The following is a 19,493-nucleotide window of genomic DNA, read 5'->3' as shown; positions in this document are numbered from 1 at the left end:
AACAAATATATATTACATATTCTACTATACATTCTACTATGGAGGTTGAATTTGTAACTTTATCAGGCACACTGCACAAGTTGAATACATATGCTTATGCAAGTTGAATAATACCTTATTGAGTAGTTGACTCATTTTGTGGTTCTTATGTTCAGAGATTTTATTAAGGCCAGCTAGGTTAAATAGACACAAATGAGGCCAAATGGCACGAACATGATTACTCCAAGATTAGACGAAGAATAGAGCTTGGGTACATAATTGAGCAATGTTTTGTTTTACTTTTAAGCAAACTAAACAGAAGAATTAAATTATGGTCCAAATATTATAAGATACATTGAATTAGAAGAATTAACAAGAGGACATCTAATTAACCCACTAATGAGATACAAAACAAAAGATTTGCAATAATTGAAGTTTGATCGAAAGAACACTAAGTCATCAACATTCACAGCCTGTGGACCTGTGCTGCCGTCCACCACCACCCACTTCAATTGTGTCAGGCATGTATCTGTCATCATAAATCAACAATAAATCAAACAAAATATGAACCAATCATAAGGGAGTAGTAATATGCATGAGATAGGAAAACTCACACTTCTTCTTCAGGTTCATTCTTGAGTGCATTTTTTGCTATACACTGGAAAGCAGCTTCAACATTGAATCCCTCTTTTGCAGAGGTCTCAAAGTATGGTATGCTTCCTTTGGAAGCACACCATGCCTTAGCTTTCTTCTCAGAAACCTGCACCAAAACAGAATATTGTAACAAATGCAGACATGTAGAAAATAGAATTATCCACCCAAAAAAAATGAAGGTATATATGGATAGTAACTCACAACTCGGCTATTCCCACCATCAACATCAATTTTGTTTCCCAATAGCACAAATGGGAAGTTTTCGGGGTCAGATGGACTAGCCTGAAAATGAAACAATACTCTTGTTTAGTCCTTAGTAATTGATCTGGTTATTATAACTTAGTTAAATCCGACCTATGGCTCATAAAAAACTGTTGCTTTGCATTAATAAATGGTCAACGAATAAAAATAGCTCAATTCTCTTCATTGCAGTATTTATTCCTTGTAATAGAAACCAAAGATTCTAAAAGTGGTAAATTCATGAGGTATGCTCTGAATTCTATCTCTAAGAAATCCTTGATAAAATATTCTGTGAGCTAACTTGAGTATCGAAGTACTTTTTGTAGGTATCCACTCCATTTTCATCAGGAGGTCAAAGTATACCTCGTTCGCAAACAAAAGGAACTGAGCATAATCACTTCAAGATCCGAGATATACATTGGTCAAGGATCAACAAGTAAGAACAGTAATCTAATCATGTTGAGATGACACTGAAGAATGTAGGATTTGAATCACCTGAATAAGGAATTCTTCTCGCCAATGGCTAAGATTGTCAAAAGATTTGACAACATTTACATCATAAACAAGGACACAACAATCTGCGCCACGGTAGAAAGCCACACCAAGACTCTGAAACCTTTCTTGACCAGCAGTATCCCAGATCTGCACTCAAATCATTATAATGAGGATGTTATGAAAATGATGAGCAAGAGAGAATTTGCTTCATTACCTGCAAAGTGAACATCCTATCTTGGAATTGAATTTCCTTGGTGAGAAAATCAGCACCAATGGTAGCCTTGTACTGATTACTAAACTTACGATTCACATACTGATTCATGAGAGATGTTTTGCCAACCCTGTTTAAAAAAGAAGCAGCAATTGGTTTGTTCCATTGATGTCATGATTTGGAACATGAAAATGCATGAATAGATAGATGGTGGAGTAAAACATACCCGCTGTCTCCGAGGATAATGACCTTAAGTAACATGCGGCGGCGAGAAGCCATGGTGGATGAAGAGTATTGTCAGAATTCAGGGATCTGTTTTCTGTTTCTGTTTCTGTTAGTGTGAGTTACAGGACACAGACACGTGGATCAATGCCAGTTACCAATTACAACATGCCGCCTTACACGCCATATCACTCTTTTTTCCCCTCCTCCATTTCCCATATTTAAGTTGTTCATATAAAACACATTTTTCTTGTATTAAGGGTACATGTTCAAACTTACAGAATATAATTAAGATTCGTCAATCGCCCTTCGCCGGCTGCAGAATTGCTACTACAATAAACTCAACTCATGCATCTGTTTTTTTTTTAATTTGCCTAGTAGTCATCACAGATTAATTTATGAACCTTAAAGCCAAGAATATTTTCCTCCTTTAGGTAGGTTCTTGCCGACTAATCAAATTTAAGTGATATTATATATGATAACCGTGATCCAAATTTATTTTTGCGATGTTACACATAATATTATTACATTGAAGACGTGGATCCCTTAATATAAATATGATAGACCAAGAGCAATTGGTATGAAGATAGATATGCATTTCCAGTTCAAAAATATAAGAATAAATATCCAAAAAATAAAAGGATAAATATCCATTCCAAAAATAATAATTATTACTTCAAAATAACAAAATCTTTAATAACTAAAGGTATCATGTTGCGCACCTGTTACTAGCATTTGCAAGACCGCAAGATCATATAGAACATCACTTAAGTAACAATAAAACGTTCTACCTTGTTTTCATCTAGGAACAGGAAGAATGAATATTCGAATTGGCTTAGTGAGACTATCTAGATCGCTTAAATTACTAAACTACTCAATACAATTGCAACTAATCCACCAATTTCTTAATAGCTGGGGAGCTGATATCGTGACGATTTCATAAAATCCGTTGAAAGGAAGTTAGCAATCACCATTCATTGATTACTAAACCTTACGCGAATAAGAACATGGCAAAAAAGGGAATGTCCAACAAGAATATACATAATCCAATTACAAATGTAACAGCAAAATAGATCAAAATAGACCACTCGTGGTTAACGGGAATGTCCCCAATAACGAAATGTCGATGTGAGAAAATTGGCCTACAGAGTATAGACCTTGCTTTATAAGAACAATTGCTGATCATTAATATGTTTATTGTTTTGGATTCTAACATACCAATCATCCGCAAAATACATTCTAAAATAAAATATATTTCCTGTATACTACTAAATAGAACCAATAACTGATGATTTATGTGCCATTTAAAAATGATCACGACACGAACCTGAGCTTAAGAAGAAATACACATCTTTGATGGATGAAGAAATTAAACTCTATCCAAAGGAACTGGTAAGCATTTTATATAACATGGCGGGCAAAACATCCAACGGAAAGGGAAAGAAACAACAAAAGACAGGGCAAAGAAGATCAACAGTTTCCCAGGGGTCAAAGACGACAATAGATGAAATCATGAAAAGCCAAGCAAAACAAATCAAAATAACCAACCAGGATAGGTAAGTATTTGTACTATTGAAGCAAAACCACCCTAAAATAATAACTTGATTAAAATTCAGGTGTCACTCTAACAGTACATACACAATATATGTTGAAAGAAAACAAGTATGATCGGAATAAAATTTTAATACATGAACGGTTATACCTAAATATTTTATGAAGTTACATGAACATGGTAGAAAGACATGAGAGGCAAGAGATAACCCAATTCTAATCTACTCCACAAAATTTAGTGTAAATCCTATGAATGTTTAGATATTATTCTGAGCATAAGAGTATATATTTGGCAAAGTAAACCATTCGAAACCAAAACTATAATTGTCATGCAATCAAACTGAATATCCAAAAAGTCTGATAATCATCTCGTTTAAATTTAATAGCAACTACAAAATTAAAGTAAACAAGACCAAAAGTGACAGAAGCAATGAGGCTATCAAAATAAACAAATGTTCCAAAAGCCTTGCGTCAACAACACAAGAATAACAATCTACCACTCTAATTCGGTAACCACCAAACAACGATCTTCTAATCCAAAAGGCTTATGCAGATGCAGCTGCTCCCTTCTTCCTTGGTGCAGCTTCAGTACCTATTTAAACAGAAACAAGATCGCATTAACGAAATGATGATTAACGGAAAACACAACAACTAAAGATCTGAATATAGATCGTGGAGGTACCTTCTCTGAAGCCGCTCTTGAATCGGCGAGGCACGTGGCGGAGGTACCTCATCCTGCCGGTGCCGGTGGTCTTTCTGCGGATGGCCTTCACGCTCCAATTATCTGTAAGGGTTGATTTGGCAAAATAGTACTAGAATCGTGAGAATTAAAACTAAAATGCGAGGAATCAGAATCGCGAATGAAAATGGAAGATATTAGGGTTTACATTTCCTCTTGCGTGCAGCGGGGAAAGCGCAGGCGGAGCAGCGACTCTTCTGGAGGTGAAAGCTGCGGCGGCCGCACCTCACACAGAGGGTGTGAGTCTTGTTCCTCCTCTTACCAAAGCTCCCTGTTCCCTTACCCTGTGTTACATTCACAAATACTCAAAGTTAATTCATCATAGATAGACACACAGTGAGCTGTGTGTGTGTGTGTGTGTGTGTGTGTGTTTGAGAGAGAGAGAGAGTACCATTGAAGCAGATGCAGAAACCCTAGAGGATGCAGCAAAGAACCTTTTTATGTGGCTGAAGAAGACGAAGCTGCTGAGAGAATAATATTTATACCTCTACTCCTCGATAATAAGGGTTTAGGGTTGAGGTATAATGGATCCAACATGTGCAACCAAGCCCACCCTCACTAGTAATCTAGTTCTGAAGTTTGATTCAAAATATTTTTGGACAATGGCCCAATATTATTTTTCTACTACAGCAATTTCTGTGTAAAAAAATCCGTTAACCAAAATATAAAAAGATTGAGTTAATCCTAAAGTTAATGGGCCTGGGCCCGTTGGTTGAAAAAAAATTCGAAAGTTAATTTTTTATTGTCCCAATTAAAAATAGTTTGAGAAATGGACGAGAATCTGTGTAGGAATGGAGCTTGTTTGTTTGGGAGGGTCGCCCACTTTGCCTTTGCAATACTCGAGGGATTAGTCATTGGACTTCTGGCCTGATAGATATTTTGGTGCAAACAAAAAAAATAGTTCCAGAGATTAGTAGGTCAATTAAAATAATCTCCAAAATACTAATTACAAAATTATATTTTTGAGATTCACAAAAGTATATTACATTAATCTCTAACAATATGATCAGTCAAAAGTCGAGAGAATAACATAATACACTTTTTGCCAATTTCAAACCAATTTCAAAGATGTAGCTGATGTAATTAAAATTTCATGACAATTTTAGTGCATACAACTGGTTTGAGTTACATGCTTAACTCAAAAGGAAATACATTAATCTTACTAAAGGGTTACTGGATTCGTGAGAAGTATGGACATCGGACTGATTATGTTAAACTTAAACATATATCTAATGGATGGAGTGTAAAATGAAATTGTTAGTTAAGTGATTGGACAATAATAACCCTTCTCCAAGTATAGTGTAAACCTAATTTTGTGAGTGAGGTCCTCCTTTGGTATATCACCAAGCACAAAGACACGAGTGTCAAACCACTAATCTATAATTCTGGGATAGAATCCCAGGCTTTGTTCAAGAAAGAAACAAGTATGTATGTGGAACTGCTTTTTAAGTTAACTTGATAGTTTAGCTTAAGGCATGAAGTGGTGGGTGGAGAACTTAAACACCGGCAAGTGTCAGAAAGTGACATCTCACAAAACGGAATGCCACTCATCTTATCTTCATGTCTATATAATCAAAATCAAAATTAGTCTTCACATCTCATTACTCTGTGCCAGCGTGACTCTTAACATTATTGGGGACCATGCTATATATGGAATTTCTCCTATAGAGACACATGCATGCTCATTAACATTAACAACTTATATACTCACTTCACGGGTTTGCTGTGTCACCATTAATCTCTCCCACTAATCATTCCCACTTTAGTATAAATAAAGTAATTAAGGACTAATTAAGGGGTCCCATCAATTCAAATTTAGATAAATAATAAGAACCTAGTACACAAGTTCTTGCTTCCATCTTTTAGCCTCCCACACCCACCACCTTTAGCTTTGCATCTCAACCAATGCCACTACACTTTCAACAACACGTAGTCAAAATATCAATACAATCCTTGTAAACAAATTACATCCTAAAGTCCCGAAATTAATACTCTTTTCTTTTCTTTTATGCAATTATATCTTTAACCTCAATGTAAGGATCATGTATGTAGAGAGACAGAGGGATTGAGAGGGACAAAGATCATGGGATGCTGTGGACAAACAAAAAGGTAATAAGGTTTGAAACCAAGACACAGGAAACACAAACCACCCTTTATAGTACATTGCCTTGGCTTTCTCTTTTGGTTACTACTCTTTATATGCAACATTATTGAAGAGTCTGCAAAAACTAACATATCCACAGAAAAATGCTGCCAAGAGAAACCATTCACAAGGCCAGGGTTCTGCTTCAAAAAACACTCCGAAGCTTCAAGTCTTTAGTCTCTGGAGGGTATCAAAAACTTCCCAGATCACTTTCCTTGAATCCCTTCCTCCGTCGCAGTGGCAATGCAAGAACTTATTACTCCAGCGACCAGTTCTACAATGAGTTCTATGATATTCTGCAGTCTGATCTCAACAGAATACGGATCAGGAACGATGACATGATCATGATCCGTTCAAGAGAACCACCACCCGCGTCAGCATCAGCATCAGCATCAGTAGTAGAAGATGCTGCAAAAGTTGAAGAAGGAACAAGCAAGAAGCAAAGTCCATTGAAGAAGAACAAAGGAGAGACTACTACTACTACTACTACTACTGCTACTCTACCATTGAAGAATAAGAAGGTGAATAGTAATAACAATAATGATGCTTTGGCAAAGAAGATGAAGGAATTGGAGATGATGGATTCGGGTGATGTTGAACACGTGCTGGACATAGAAGAAGCTCTGCATTACTATTCTCGACTCACGAGTCCTGTTTATTTGGACATTGTTGACAAGTTCTTCATAGACATGCAAAATGAGTTTAATGTTCCACTTCCACAACTTCCACACTCATCTTCTGTCAGAATCAAACGCTCAAAATCCAAGGGAAGATTTGGCTCCCTATCTGGCTGTAGATAGGTGTAAGATCATATATATTAAGCTACGAATGCTTTAATTTGGTTGTTTTTTTGTATATGAAATCTCTTTTAATTTGCTTGCTACCTGTGCCATTGAGTTCGTTTCATTTGTTTGGTTTTGAGTTCCAATTTTCTTTTGCTTTTCTGGTTTTTAGTTTTTACATGTTTGAATTCATCCATCCATTAATCAATAATGAGGTGGATGAACTACAGAATCATGATTATAAGAATTTTGAGTTCTTTTATTGTTGTCATGTAACCATGTTCCGTTGATGATTGTAGTTCTAATTTGTTTCTCACAAAGATGGTATATTGAATCTTACTAGTATAATAGAGTTTCAAAACTTTTATTTGTTTGGATATGAGTTAAGAGGGTAAACGGAAATGCATTTAAGAATGTACTAGTTTTGTAACTACCACAAAAATCTCTACTTGATATATATAGTATTATATACATATATATTATAGCTGTCATAAGATGCGACCTATGAAGAATGGAGCCCAATCAAGTTAAGACAAATCTCTTTCAGGTAACAGTAGTGACTTCAGTAAATTGTTTTTAATATATATGAAGACCATATTTTACTTTTTTTCTCAATAACAATGAAGAAATTCAAATAGGACACAAGGTTGTATAGCAAGATCATCATTATCTTCGGCATCATTATAAGAATATTTGTTTCTTTTTTCATGGATATGGGTTCAGTGAGAAATTAAAAGTGCACAAAACAAACATGGCGGGTAAAGAGATCAATAAATTTAAAAAGACATGCATACCCTCAAAGAGAAAGTTAGTCGATGGGGACATTGGGTTGGCTCTTTTTCCTTTATTTTCTTTTCTTCCCCTCTTTTCTCTTTAATTTTCTTTTGGTGGCCACATGTATAGGGTTTCATGGGTCTAAAATTCTTTCTCCTCTAACTAATATATTTCATAATTTTTTTCTTTTCACTTTAGCCATTTTTTTTAATCTCCATCAATTTCCTTGCATCCAAAATTTTATTTAAAAGAATAATATATTTTTTAAGAAACTCCCTATTTTACAATGCATTAGCATTCACCGTTCTAATAATAACTTCCCTCAATAGAATAATATATCACATCTAATTAGATATCAACTACAATAATAATAAGCAAAGTCTAGCACATGACTTATTGGTATATTTTCCTTTCACAATTTTATAGATGTAATATTTATTTTAAAAGTGGATGGGTTGTATTAACAATCTTTCACATGGCCATCTAAGAAATTGTTAACACTTTTCCTGTTCTGAATAGATCTCATTGTTTGGTCTAGCCATGTCACATTAATTCCTGTCACAAAATTTATAAACTTATAATATCGGCTATGATTTGCACTAATGTATAAAGCATTTCATGACGATAAAACAATTATAACAGCTTTTGGAGGCAATGCTTTAAAAAATGCTAACTATAATAACGGTGCGTGTTTGAACCTGATGAAAAAGGATTCCTAGGTTTAGCAAAAAGTACATATATCTTCAAATAAAAGAATAAGCGCAAGACTATTCAATAAGTACTCCATTGATTAATTAAAGATCAATGTAGAACTTTATACATTGATACATTAGCATTATAGAGCGGGCGTAAAACGAATACAAGTCTACATTCTCAAAAGGGTAAAGAGAAAAATGAAGACCTTCTAATCCCCAGGGCCCAGGAGAAACCCCTAGGTGCTACCAAATAATGATGAATCACAACTATTAAGAGTGGTACGTCATGTCACATATTCTCCAACTCAATCATAGAAATGCATGACATGACTCCAACTATATTTCAAATGATCTTAGTAACCAGCAGATGAAACCAAAACATTATGCTCCTTTAAACGTTTCTGAAAATGTGCTAATCGGGTCTGTAACTGCATGATGCCAGCAGCCTTCTGAGAAAGAATGGCATTTAGTTTTGTTATATAATCATCCAGCTGATTCCCTGGTTGATCTGCTTCAACCAAGAGGTTCATCTCCTGTATGTGCAGCGCGGATAAACATGAGTACCAAAACATTAAAGGGCACTTCAAATTTAAATATAGAGACCATTTAAATACCTCTCTAACAATATTCATGGTCTCCTCTACTTGTGTCCGGTGAGCATTTACAAGGTCCTCTTCTTCCTGAAATAACAGCATATGCTTCAGCTAACATGAATTATATATAGAGTAAATGGTCAAATTAGTCCATGAAAGATCACTCGTTCTTCAAATTGGTCTCCGAAAGATTTTTTTAATCAAATTCGTCTTTTAAAGATTTTAAATTAGTCATGTTAGTCTTTCCGTCACTTTGTTGTTGATAGTGTCAAAATTTGCTAATGTGACATGTTAAGTGACTCCAAGTCTCCAACACACACCTAAGAGTCTTAATTGACTATTGACATAATAAGTTTATGAAATTTGATCAAATCAAAACCTAATTGAGGGGAGAACTTGAAACATTGAAATCCCTCAATTTGGGGTTGATTTGATTTAATTTCATAAACTAATCATGTTAATAGTCAATTAAGATTCCTAGGTGTGTGTTGGGGTTTCGCTTAACATGTCACATTAGCAAATTTTGATACCATCTACAAACAAAATGACGGAAGGACTAACATGACTAAGTTAAAATCTTTAAAGGACGAATTTGCTTAAAAAAATCTTTCGGGGACTAATTTAAAAAACGAGTGATCTTTCAGGACTTATTTGTCCTTTTACTCATTATATATATATATATTAAAACCATTCTCTCAGTAGCTAGAAAACTTACCTGTAAGAGTTCAGTTAAATCATCCTCTGAGTGCATCGTTTTAGGTTCAGATCTTGGAAGATCCTTCCATTTGACCTGACCACTAGGTTTCTTTAATTTGTCTTCAGTTGTAGCATATGATTCCACCTTTGCATTATTCTTCAGTGATGGTTTCACCTCCTCGTAGTAATCTTCAGGAGGACTGAAATCATCTCCATCATTTTCATCCTGCCATACCTCAGTTGTGCGATCCTCATAGGCTGATGCAGTAACAGAAGACAATGGAACCGTGGTTGATTCTTTGAGGTTGATAGTAGAAGATAAAACATCTTTCTTGGAATTATTCCCTTTTGACAGGCTCTTCACCCTGGATTTTTCATTCATTTTTGTAATGGTGAAAGCATTAGTTTTCTGTTATCCAGCTGAAGGAGTAGGGGATATGAAACTAGATTTACAAAATTAAAATCTACTTTAGAGTATAGAAGATTCACCATTACCTGTCAGCATATCTTAATGTATTTAAAGTATGTTCACATGAACCAGAGCTTGGTGATATGCAAGATATCATAACAGTGCGCGAATTGCCAACAAATGAATCCCTCAAGACTTCAGTCAGTTTACTGCCTCTGAAAGGGATGTGCCCCTGATCATTATCAAGAGCTCTTATGCATTCCTTTAAGGCGAGTAAGCTTTTATTGATCTCGGCACCTTCTATTCTGCATCATATAATAATTTGAGGCAACCAGCGAAACAAGTTCATTAGGCTAATATGCAAGAGTTATGCCTACAGTCATCACAGAGATATATTGAAAGAAAAGAAGAAACGAATACAGTAGCTAATTTAAGATGCTACTAATAATAACTATATAGCCATCTATGTTTAATATAACTTTGTTGTTTAAATTTCTTAGGAATTTCTTTCATAATTACTTATTTAACCTGAGATAACTAACAGCATATGCATACTAAATTGTACCTTGTTTGTTTGTCATTGTCTGTGGTATCTGCTCCACGTTCACTTCCGGCAAGATCAATGAACGAGAGCTTGCCAATGGGGCGGGGAGGTTTGGATTCATTGCCATCAATCAACTTCTTGATAGCAAGCTGAAGTATTGCATGTGACCGTGAAGATTCCTCGTTTGCACCTGTGGTGCCCGTACTTCTTGTGGCGTTTCCTTTTTCAATCAGTTCTTTGATTTGTTCTACATCTGCTACTCGGTACTCTTGCAAACCCACAATGCAAACTTTCTGCTTACCATCCTCCCTCATGCAAAGTTTTCTGCAGAAGTACAACGTTAGCCCTCAAAATCACAGATTAGGGGGGTAGAAACAAGAAGGTATTTAACTTACTTTCGGTCATTAAGGAGATCAAAAAGCTTCCCACCATAGATTTCAAAGAAACTCACAAACAGTTGATAACCTTGATTTCTGTAAGTATGATACATTAATCTCAAGATGTCCCTGGATGCTTTAAGTGGCAGTGGCTTCATAGTGTAAGTTTTTCCACTTCCTACATAAGCAGAAGACGGTATTTAGAAGTTACAATTGGGAAAAAATTATAGCGACCAGAACAGAGCTTGCATTTGCATTTGCAATTGCAATTGCCATAAATATGACCGCCATCAGTAGGCCGTAACAGCAATTATTTCAAAATTGAGAGCCTTATAGTTACCCGTTTGGCCGTATGCAAAGCAAGTTGCTTTAGTACGTTCAAAGATTATTGGAACAATGGGCTCCACTGTTTCACGATACACCTAAAGAAATGAAAAGATTAAAATAAAAGTTAGTATTGGCATAGATTGTCACTTCATTTATTTTAACTGGACATATAACTACATTATAGTTACCTCATCATTTGTAACCTCCTCGTTTAAGACAGCATCAAACACAAATTCATGCTTCTCCACATACTGAGTTAGGTCAACCTATAAAACATTAAGCATATAGATTTTAAGATCTCAAAGAAAAACAAGACATCTACTACATTATTATGCCAAAATCTTTATATGAGAACTAACAAGGGAGGAAGTCCTGGCATTCTGGAAAAATATTATTATTATTATTATTATGGTATTATGGTAATTGATATAGCGAAGCTAAAAAATATCTTAGTTACTAAAATAAGCATAGAATCATTTTCTATTTTGAACACATTGGCAGAACCATATTTGATTTCTTAGCTCACAACTCACTATTGTCATTTAAGGCAACTTAATCTTATTCTAGAACTTAAGGACAACCATACCGCATTGGAAGCATTGATTGCTAAAGCCAATTCCACTCACCTTCAGTTTAGTCTCATGCACCGTTAATGAATTGGAATATGTCTCTATAATGTCTTCCTCATTCTTTGCTAATTCCTTCTTATTTAACGGTCTCTTTCGAACCTGGAAAAATTGCAAAAGACAACATTAGAATTTAGAAAATATTAAAACTAGTGCTCTATCTTTCCATCCATCTATATACAAATTAGAAAGAATTCATTGTGAGAGAACCTACCACAACTTTGATCTTTGCTACAGAACTTGATTTTTCTTTGTCAACAGGAAAACTTTTCAAGACGTTTTCAGGAGCACGACCTCTGTTAGTCTGTTTGCCCATCATATAAGGTTCAGAATCATCAGAGCTTCTATAACGGGAAGGTTTATACAAGGAGTTGCCATCAAATGCATTTGTTGCTGGAATCTAGCAGGACACACAAATTACAAGCAAAATTTAAGCCACATTTCTCATGCGCATCTACTTACATCACAAACAGAAGATAATTTAAGATTTCATTAATCTAAAACATATCCAATCCTATACTAGATTAGGAACGCTATTAAAAGTAGCATCATATGGACAATCTTCAAAACATTAAATATAAGGGTGAAAACATAAAATAGAAAATTATTGAAATAATAACCTCAGGAATAAGCTCAGTGTCAAAAGAATGCAGATCCAACAGGCCGGGGCTGAAATCGCCGGGCGAATCCTCGTCACTCTTCTTCTGCGTGGAAGCACGGTAATTACCCGGAGGGGTTGAAGGCTCCATGTAGAACTCATTTCCTCCATTGAAGCTCCTCTGCGCATTCCTGTACATTCTCCCACCTCCTTGAGCTCCTCCGCCATAGAAGTTATAGTCCTGCTCCCATTCCAAATCAAGGTTCAGCACCACGAGATCGTAAGCTGATCATCACTGATAGAGTGAAACAAATAGAAAAAGAGCAAAATGAATGATAAGATCCGAACCTGTAGCGGAGGAATGTTATTGGATTGAAGGTGCTGAAGGCCAGCGGATTGAAGCCACCTGCTGTTGGAAGATCCATCGAGAAAGTTGTCGGAGTACTGACGCTGATGGTGCACCCCCGCCGTACCAGATCTCTGCCTACCTCCTCCGTTCATCTTCCTCTCACTCGTCACTCGCACAATGCAGAAATCAGATCGGAAGGATCCTGAAGCAGAACCGTCAGCTCCAAGTTGCAGAGTTTTGAACAAGTGAAGCAAGTGGTGTTAGTGAAATGAGCAATGAGCAATGAGCAATGAGCAATGGGAACTTGAGATTGAAATTTTTTTGAAGAAGGGAGAGAAAAGAGACCAGGCTCTCTCTCTCTCTCTCTGGATTGGCACGTGCCAAGTTGAACCGGCGTGTGACTACGAAAGACTGGGAGCATGGAAGAGAGTGAGGGAGCTTGGTGCTAGTAGAAACGACGCCGTAACATGGTGGGTAGGGCCTCCGTGTTGTTTTGATTTTTGAACAAATGCCGTCCCACATGGGTGGGGACCACCGTGTATCGTTGCGCGCTTGGCTTCACATTCAAAATTTTTGCTACCTTCCACGAGATATTGCCACGTGGCATCTTTATGGCTTCGGGTTTGGCTTTCCGGGTAGTATACAACAATTCGCGGCGCTGCAGTGTATTCTGTTTGGGCCCACTGGCCCATGTTTTCCGGCCCTTTCTCCTTCTTTCATAGCCTGGCCTGTCTATATCCTTCGATTTTATTTTTAGTTTTTACTAATTCTCATTCTCAATCATAATTTTAAACCTCTTTTCTCTCTTTTGTTAATAATCGTTTGTTCTGGTCACATGACTTGTTATTTTTGGACAGAAATTCCATATTGCATTAATCAAATGTTTAGGTAGAAAGAGGCAAAACAAGAAGGTAGAACTAGAAGAAGTTTTTTTTTTTTTTGGTAAATAGAACTAGAAGAAGTTAATGGTTTGGTCTGATTATGCCCACAAAGTTTCAAAGCCCAATATCTAGTGGGCTAGTAGCTGTATCAGATAAAAAGAAAAAAATAAGGTCCAAAAAGAAAAGTTCTGTGATTTTCATTAGTTATCGGTCATTATCGCCGAGCCAAGATGCTAACTGCTAAGTAATGGAGGTGGGATATGGGCATATGGCAGTAATGAAATCATTTATGACCACCAAAAATGTTGTCGTAAACGTGTCATGATAGAATATTGGAGCACATCGTACTGTACGAGAGAGAGAGAGAGAGAGAGAGAAGGGTAAGTTACCTTTTGAAGTTGAGTTTACCTAAAACTAAAACGCTCCTTTGAACATTGATTTCGAAAAGGAAGGAAAGCAACTGCCAAAAGCAAGACACTAATAAAGAAAACGAAAGCATCTTCCTCTTCCCACCCAAGCAATAATTATTAACCCTAAACCCCTCCGAACTAAACTTCTTCCTCATTGCATCGCCATTCATGGACGAGTATCTAATTTTTCTCTTCCTTCTTCGCTTCACATTTCTTAATTTCCTTTCAATTAAAGTAAATTGAGCTGTTTTTTGTTTCACAGATCAGAGGAATATCCAAAGGATTACTACTCGAACGCGCAGACGGTGAGAGTGCCGTCTTCTTCCAGCTCATCGGCGACGACGAGCGTGCACGTGACGGCACTGGACGGTCTCGTTAACGTCAACTCGCTCTTCACCATCGCCGTGTTCGTCGGCCTCTCCCTCACCACGCCGGGACAGCGCAGCCTCGAAAATCGTTCCTCGTGCGACGCCGGCGTTGACATCGCCAAGAAGCTTCTCGTCTTCGAGGTTGTTTCCTTCAGCTTCTTCCTGTTCTCGTCTCTGGTGGCGCAAGGACTCAAGCTCGCCCTCAACCTCCTCAACAGCAAGGAGGTTGATGATGCTTTCCGTGCACACATCAACCTCAAGGTGCTCCGTTTCGGTATGCTTGGCTCCGCCATCGGCTCCGTCATGGGATGCCTCTTCTTGGTTCTTTCAATGGTGAATGTCATCGAGATCCGCCTCGGGATGCTCTCTTGTGGCAGCAAGTCCGCCTCCCATGCCGTTGCCGTCATGGTTGTTTTGGTCTCCTCTGCTCTTTTGGTTTATATCTCCACTGCGATCTATGCTTTTACTCATTGATTGATTGAAATTTGAATGAATGAAATGCTTTCTCTCTTTAAATGGAATGGCTTCTAAGTTCTAACTTCTATTATAAGTTTTGTAATTTATATTTGGTATGCTTGAATCAGTTGAATGTTTGGATAAAGGGAAAGTTCTAGAAATCAAAAGAGAAATGAAGAATTAATCAGTGAAATTAAAATCACATTGCTGAATTTTGGTGAGTTTAGGACATTTGAATGGTTCAGTTACTATTAAAGAAGCACCTGAGAGTAATCTCATAAGCTGAAAACACAGCACCATTCACTATGAAAGCTCTAGCAACAGCTGTTCCTAAACCTCGCCACAACACAACATAGCCTTCCTCTTTTATGCTCTTTTGGAGACAATCTAGGATACCATTGTATTTAGAAGAATGAAGTGTTTGAGCCTGGATTCTTGTCTTTATAACATCTAAAGGGTAGCTGAAGATCCAGCTAGATACCCCAGCTAATCCCCCTGCTACCAGCATAGTATTCAAGCTTTCCTCAGAACTTTTTCTGCAGCCAGGGTGAAGTAGTTCCCTTGCATATTCGTATGTCCAGAAGTATAAACCATGTGCAGGTGCATCTCTCAACACAGTAATGCTGAGTCCTCTGTAAATTCCGCGGAAACCTTCGGTTTTCAATATGTTCTTAGCAACCTTTATGGGACCCTTTTCGGCTTCAGATAATTGGCTTGTGTCGCGCACCTGAAGGCGAATTTTCACCAACTCAATAGGGGAAAGCAGTATGCTTTGGAGAGCACCGGTACCAACTCCTCCTAAAGCAACAGCCTTAAGAGAAGGAGGGTCATTAAAGGAAACTGGTGAGCAAAATGCTCTTGACAACACTGCATAACTTTGGAAAACCATAGCGTTCTGCAAAATGAATAGCAAAGCAATAGCTTTGATTAAACAGAATGAGGAAATGCTGTTTAAATACAGTTGTGGAATGGATGTGAAAAGTTGACCTGAAAAGTAACAGAAGCCAAAGGTGCAGCCATGCCGCGGTAAAGAGAAGTTAGTCCTTCCTTGGCTACCACGTTTCGAAGGATGGTGATAGCGGAGCCGGCTCTTGAATTCTGCTGCTGCAAGATTCGGAGGGTGTCCAAGGGGTAACCGGAGATTATACCGGCAATGCCACCAATGCCTCCTGCCACAAACTCTTTCCCAGAACTGCTAGCAAGAAATTCTGGCCAGAAATCCATTGTCACACCCTTCCTTTCACTGATCAATTATCAGAATTCCTAATACAGATGGAAAGAAAGAAACACACAATAGCCTTAACCTATGTTGAAACAAACCAAAAGCCTAAGTTTGTTGTTTCGGCCTCATTTAATCTCAGTTGGGAACACAACTAATACATTAGATTACAGCCAACAGTATCTAAACACCAAAATCCAGAGTTGGTGGCTCCATAAACTACCATGTTCAAGTGTTCCTAAACCATCTTCCTGTTGAGCCCCCAAATAAAAAACTATACGCTTTCCCCTAATGTGTCACACTATTAATTTCTTGTGACAATAGAATATGTTAACTACACATAAATTTGGAAATATATTTTGTTTTTAAAGCAGATACTGAACAATTATGGAATTTCCTTTATGCCATTTTTAAAAATTTAATATTAATTTTTATATGATATTAATGTAAAAGATATTATACCTTATTCTAAAAGACAAAAGATTTTTTTTTTGGTCCACGGTATCCCTAAATTCGGCAGGTCAAGGACGGGCTAATGTGTTGCTATATGCATAAGGCGGAATTCGAACCTCCCGCTACTTACTTAAGCGGACTAGTGAGCTAACTATTAAACTAACCAAGTTAGTTAATAAATTTTATATCCAATGTTTGATCTTCTAAATTTCAATTCATTTAATTTGGTCAATCTAATTAATTAACGTAATCAATATATGTCAATTAGTATAAGATGATCATCTAATTAATTGACGCATAATATACAAGTTGAGAATTGAAACTCCCTGAACTCGACTAAACCTCTAAAGTGGTTTCTCATATTCACGATTTTCATCATTTTAGTCTCTAAAAACTAAAATTCACTATATTGGTTTTCGAGGTTCAATTATGGGCACTATATTGGTTCTTAAACTCTTTCTAACAGAGTTAGTAAACGAAGTGCTGAGCTGGTTCTGATTTGTCACGTTAGACACAAGACTAAATAATGTTATTTTGTTTTGGCGCTTAAACTAGGCAAAAACAAAAAGTGAAGAAAAGTTTATATAATGTGCAAACCATTTTATCTTCTCTCATTTTTCAAAACGACCTCATTTTTGTCTTGTTTAAGCGCTAAAACTAAACAACATAATTTAGCCCTTCATGCATTGGTTCAATGCCAAAAAAGATCCAAAGACTAATATAATGTCTGGAATTGAATCTTAAAGACTAGTATAGTAAATTGAATATGAAACTAAAATGATAAAAACCGTGAATCTCATAAATTACTACGTGGCGTTTGATCCCTGCAAAGAGATCTCAACTTTGATGGATACACTATGCTTGAAAGCAACAGAAGCTGGATGCATGGCTGGCACTTATTAGATAGCGATTGGCTATAGCCGTATAGGACTGCATTTGTAAAAGTAGTTGATCGATTCATCAAGAACTTTCATGGCATAAAGGATCAAGGAGCTTGATTCTTACAAGGTAGAGTTCAATTCAAATTGTGAACAGAGTAGTTGTATAATAGTGTTGATGAATGGATCAAGTTAACAATACCTCTTGAGTTGATATAAAACGTATAAAAAAAAGGACTTCATATAAGAGGACATGTATATTAGTACTCATTACTCAACTTTCAGTCTTTTTCACCATTATAGTCCTTAAAAAAGATCAGTGTTTCTTGCCAACTTTTTAGAGTGCTGAAATTTATGGTGAAGAATGGTGGTCGCTTTAGGTGAGCAAGATCAATTGCATCATTTTAGAGCAAACAAAAAACATCGTCCATAGATGTCTAGAGAAAGATTTGTCTAGTGCACAATCTTGTGCACACAACACAATAGAAATGAGTGGACATGCATTGAACACACATCAACAAGTAAATATGTGTTAGGACTCCCAACATACCTTATAAACTGGACCAAAATCACCCTCTCCCACCTTATTAATGGATGAGAAATTTGTTTGAGGTTGCAATGTAGCATTATCAGATAAATTAAAAGACTGCATATCTATAATAAATAGGTTGCAAGAACATATAGAAAGGAAAAGTCTAGGAGGCCAGCAGTTTTATTGAATTTTGGCCAGCATGTAACCAGCAGAGGAAGGTGAGCCATATTCACTTTTAAAATTATCCTATTTTTAATACCAAATTCTTAAAATTTAATTTAAAAAGAACGAAACAAACAGATTTAAGTCATAATTTGGATTAGACAAATTCGAAAATAAAATAAAAAAAATTAGTTTATAGTGCAAAAAAAACAGTTCCACTTTAAATAAGTTTAATTATTTTTTCTTTATTTTAACCCTTGAAAATGTGCAATGAGAAAAAAGAAACTCAAACAGTTATTTCAAAAAATTAATCATCTCAACCCTAATTTACCAATATAATTTACCCTAATATCCTCTCCCAACCGTCTGTTACCTATCCTCATCAATCATCCCACTTCTCCGGATTAGAAACTCCCGCTATCAAACATAGTTATTAAAAAATCACCCCGCATTTGGGAGGGAAATCCAAAAAAATCTTTTTTATTTTTTACCGTGTTTGGCAAATTTCTAATAATAAAATTAAGGGCTTGTTTGGGTGAGCTTCTAAGAAAAGAACTTTTTTTGAGTTATCTTTTTTTAAAAGATCTTACAGAGAAGTAAAAGTAATTTTATGTTTGGATATCTCATGTAAAAAGGTCTTTTTATCTATCAATTATGTTTGGGTATAACAATATAAAAAGATTTTTATTCATTTACAAAATATTTTATGAAATTTGCTGAAAAATTTGCGGAAAATAAAATTTGTAAATTTTATAACAAATTTTTTACTATTGAAATCAAAATAATAAAATTTGCAGTAAAATTTGAGAAAAAGTAAATTCACAACTAATTTTGTAATTTTTTTTAAAAAAATTCTTATCAAGATATTTTATACTAGATAAAGAATAATTGTCGAGATGTTTTTTATATGGACTCCAATTAAAATAAGTTCGTCTAACCTTATATTTCTGATTTGGATTATATTATCAAATTTAAAGTCATTTTTAAGGTTTCATTTCAAAGAATTAAGGTCAAACTCATCATATGCAACTCTTGAATTTTTGAAGGTTGCATTTTATTTTTTTCATGATTCATTGAAGTGGAAAAACTATTTAGCAGGTGTTAATATGATAGAAGTTAGATTTTTTTTC

At 36.0% G+C, this 19,493-nt stretch overlaps 6 protein-coding genes across 6 annotated transcripts; 2 read left to right on the top strand and 4 right to left on the bottom strand.

The window, feature by feature from the left end:
- Positions 1 to 203: 203 nt before the first annotated feature.
- On the bottom strand, positions 204 to 2,033 carry LOC112771696 (ras-related protein Rab7-like). The gene is made up of 6 exons (XM_025816505.3): positions 1,806 to 2,033; positions 1,583 to 1,709; positions 1,369 to 1,515; positions 835 to 915; positions 594 to 739; positions 204 to 508 (listed from the first exon to the last, which is right to left on the bottom strand). Exons 1-6 carry the CDS (start codon positions 1,856 to 1,858, stop codon positions 439 to 441), a joined length of 624 nt encoding a protein of 207 aa, XP_025672290.1. The 5' UTR covers positions 1,859 to 2,033; the 3' UTR covers positions 204 to 438.
- A 1,624-nt stretch (positions 2,034 to 3,657) lies between these two features.
- Positions 3,658 to 4,628, bottom strand: LOC112771697 (large ribosomal subunit protein eL37x). The gene is made up of 4 exons (XM_025816506.3): positions 4,483 to 4,628; positions 4,240 to 4,375; positions 4,035 to 4,136; positions 3,658 to 3,944 (listed from the first exon to the last, which is right to left on the bottom strand). Exons 1-4 carry the CDS (start codon positions 4,483 to 4,485, stop codon positions 3,898 to 3,900), a joined length of 288 nt encoding a protein of 95 aa, XP_025672291.1. The 5' UTR covers positions 4,486 to 4,628; the 3' UTR covers positions 3,658 to 3,897.
- Positions 4,629 to 5,942: 1,314 nt separating this feature from the next.
- On the top strand, positions 5,943 to 7,377 carry LOC112773282 (uncharacterized). The gene is made up of 2 exons (XM_072225567.1): positions 5,943 to 6,200; positions 6,335 to 7,377. Exons 1-2 carry the CDS (start codon positions 6,175 to 6,177, stop codon positions 7,032 to 7,034), a joined length of 726 nt encoding a protein of 241 aa, XP_072081668.1. The 5' UTR covers positions 5,943 to 6,174; the 3' UTR covers positions 7,035 to 7,377.
- A 1,181-nt stretch (positions 7,378 to 8,558) lies between these two features.
- Positions 8,559 to 13,513, bottom strand: LOC112768989 (kinesin-like protein KIN-13B). Its single transcript, XM_025813370.3, has 12 exons — positions 13,004 to 13,513; positions 12,678 to 12,896; positions 12,272 to 12,457; positions 12,058 to 12,159; positions 11,620 to 11,697; positions 11,445 to 11,526; positions 11,123 to 11,282; positions 10,749 to 11,051; positions 10,270 to 10,488; positions 9,794 to 10,139; positions 9,100 to 9,165; positions 8,559 to 9,018 (listed from the first exon to the last, which is right to left on the bottom strand). The coding sequence occupies exons 1-12, from the start codon at positions 13,154 to 13,156 to the stop codon at positions 8,839 to 8,841; spliced, it is 2,094 nt and encodes a 697-aa protein (XP_025669155.1). The 5' UTR covers positions 13,157 to 13,513; the 3' UTR covers positions 8,559 to 8,838.
- A 622-nt stretch (positions 13,514 to 14,135) lies between these two features.
- LOC112768991 (uncharacterized) lies at positions 14,136 to 15,179 on the top strand. The gene is made up of 2 exons (XM_025813373.3): positions 14,136 to 14,471; positions 14,558 to 15,179. Exons 1-2 carry the CDS (start codon positions 14,464 to 14,466, stop codon positions 15,135 to 15,137), a joined length of 588 nt encoding a protein of 195 aa, XP_025669158.1. The 5' UTR covers positions 14,136 to 14,463; the 3' UTR covers positions 15,138 to 15,179.
- LOC112768990 (mitochondrial arginine transporter BAC2-like) lies at positions 14,562 to 16,377 on the bottom strand. Its single transcript, XM_025813371.3, has 2 exons — positions 16,107 to 16,377; positions 14,562 to 16,014 (listed from the first exon to the last, which is right to left on the bottom strand). The coding sequence occupies exons 1-2, from the start codon at positions 16,341 to 16,343 to the stop codon at positions 15,361 to 15,363; spliced, it is 891 nt and encodes a 296-aa protein (XP_025669156.1). The 5' UTR covers positions 16,344 to 16,377; the 3' UTR covers positions 14,562 to 15,360.
- Between the last annotated feature and the right edge of the window lie 3,116 nt (positions 16,378 to 19,493).

The sequence above is a fragment of the Arachis hypogaea genome, chromosome 18, assembly GCF_003086295.3.
Source record: "Arachis hypogaea cultivar Tifrunner chromosome 18, arahy.Tifrunner.gnm2.J5K5, whole genome shotgun sequence".
Taxonomy (NCBI): Eukaryota; Viridiplantae; Streptophyta; class Magnoliopsida; order Fabales; family Fabaceae; genus Arachis; species Arachis hypogaea.
Note: the sequence above shows the minus strand (reverse complement) of the source record. Positions and strands in the feature narration are given on the sequence as shown.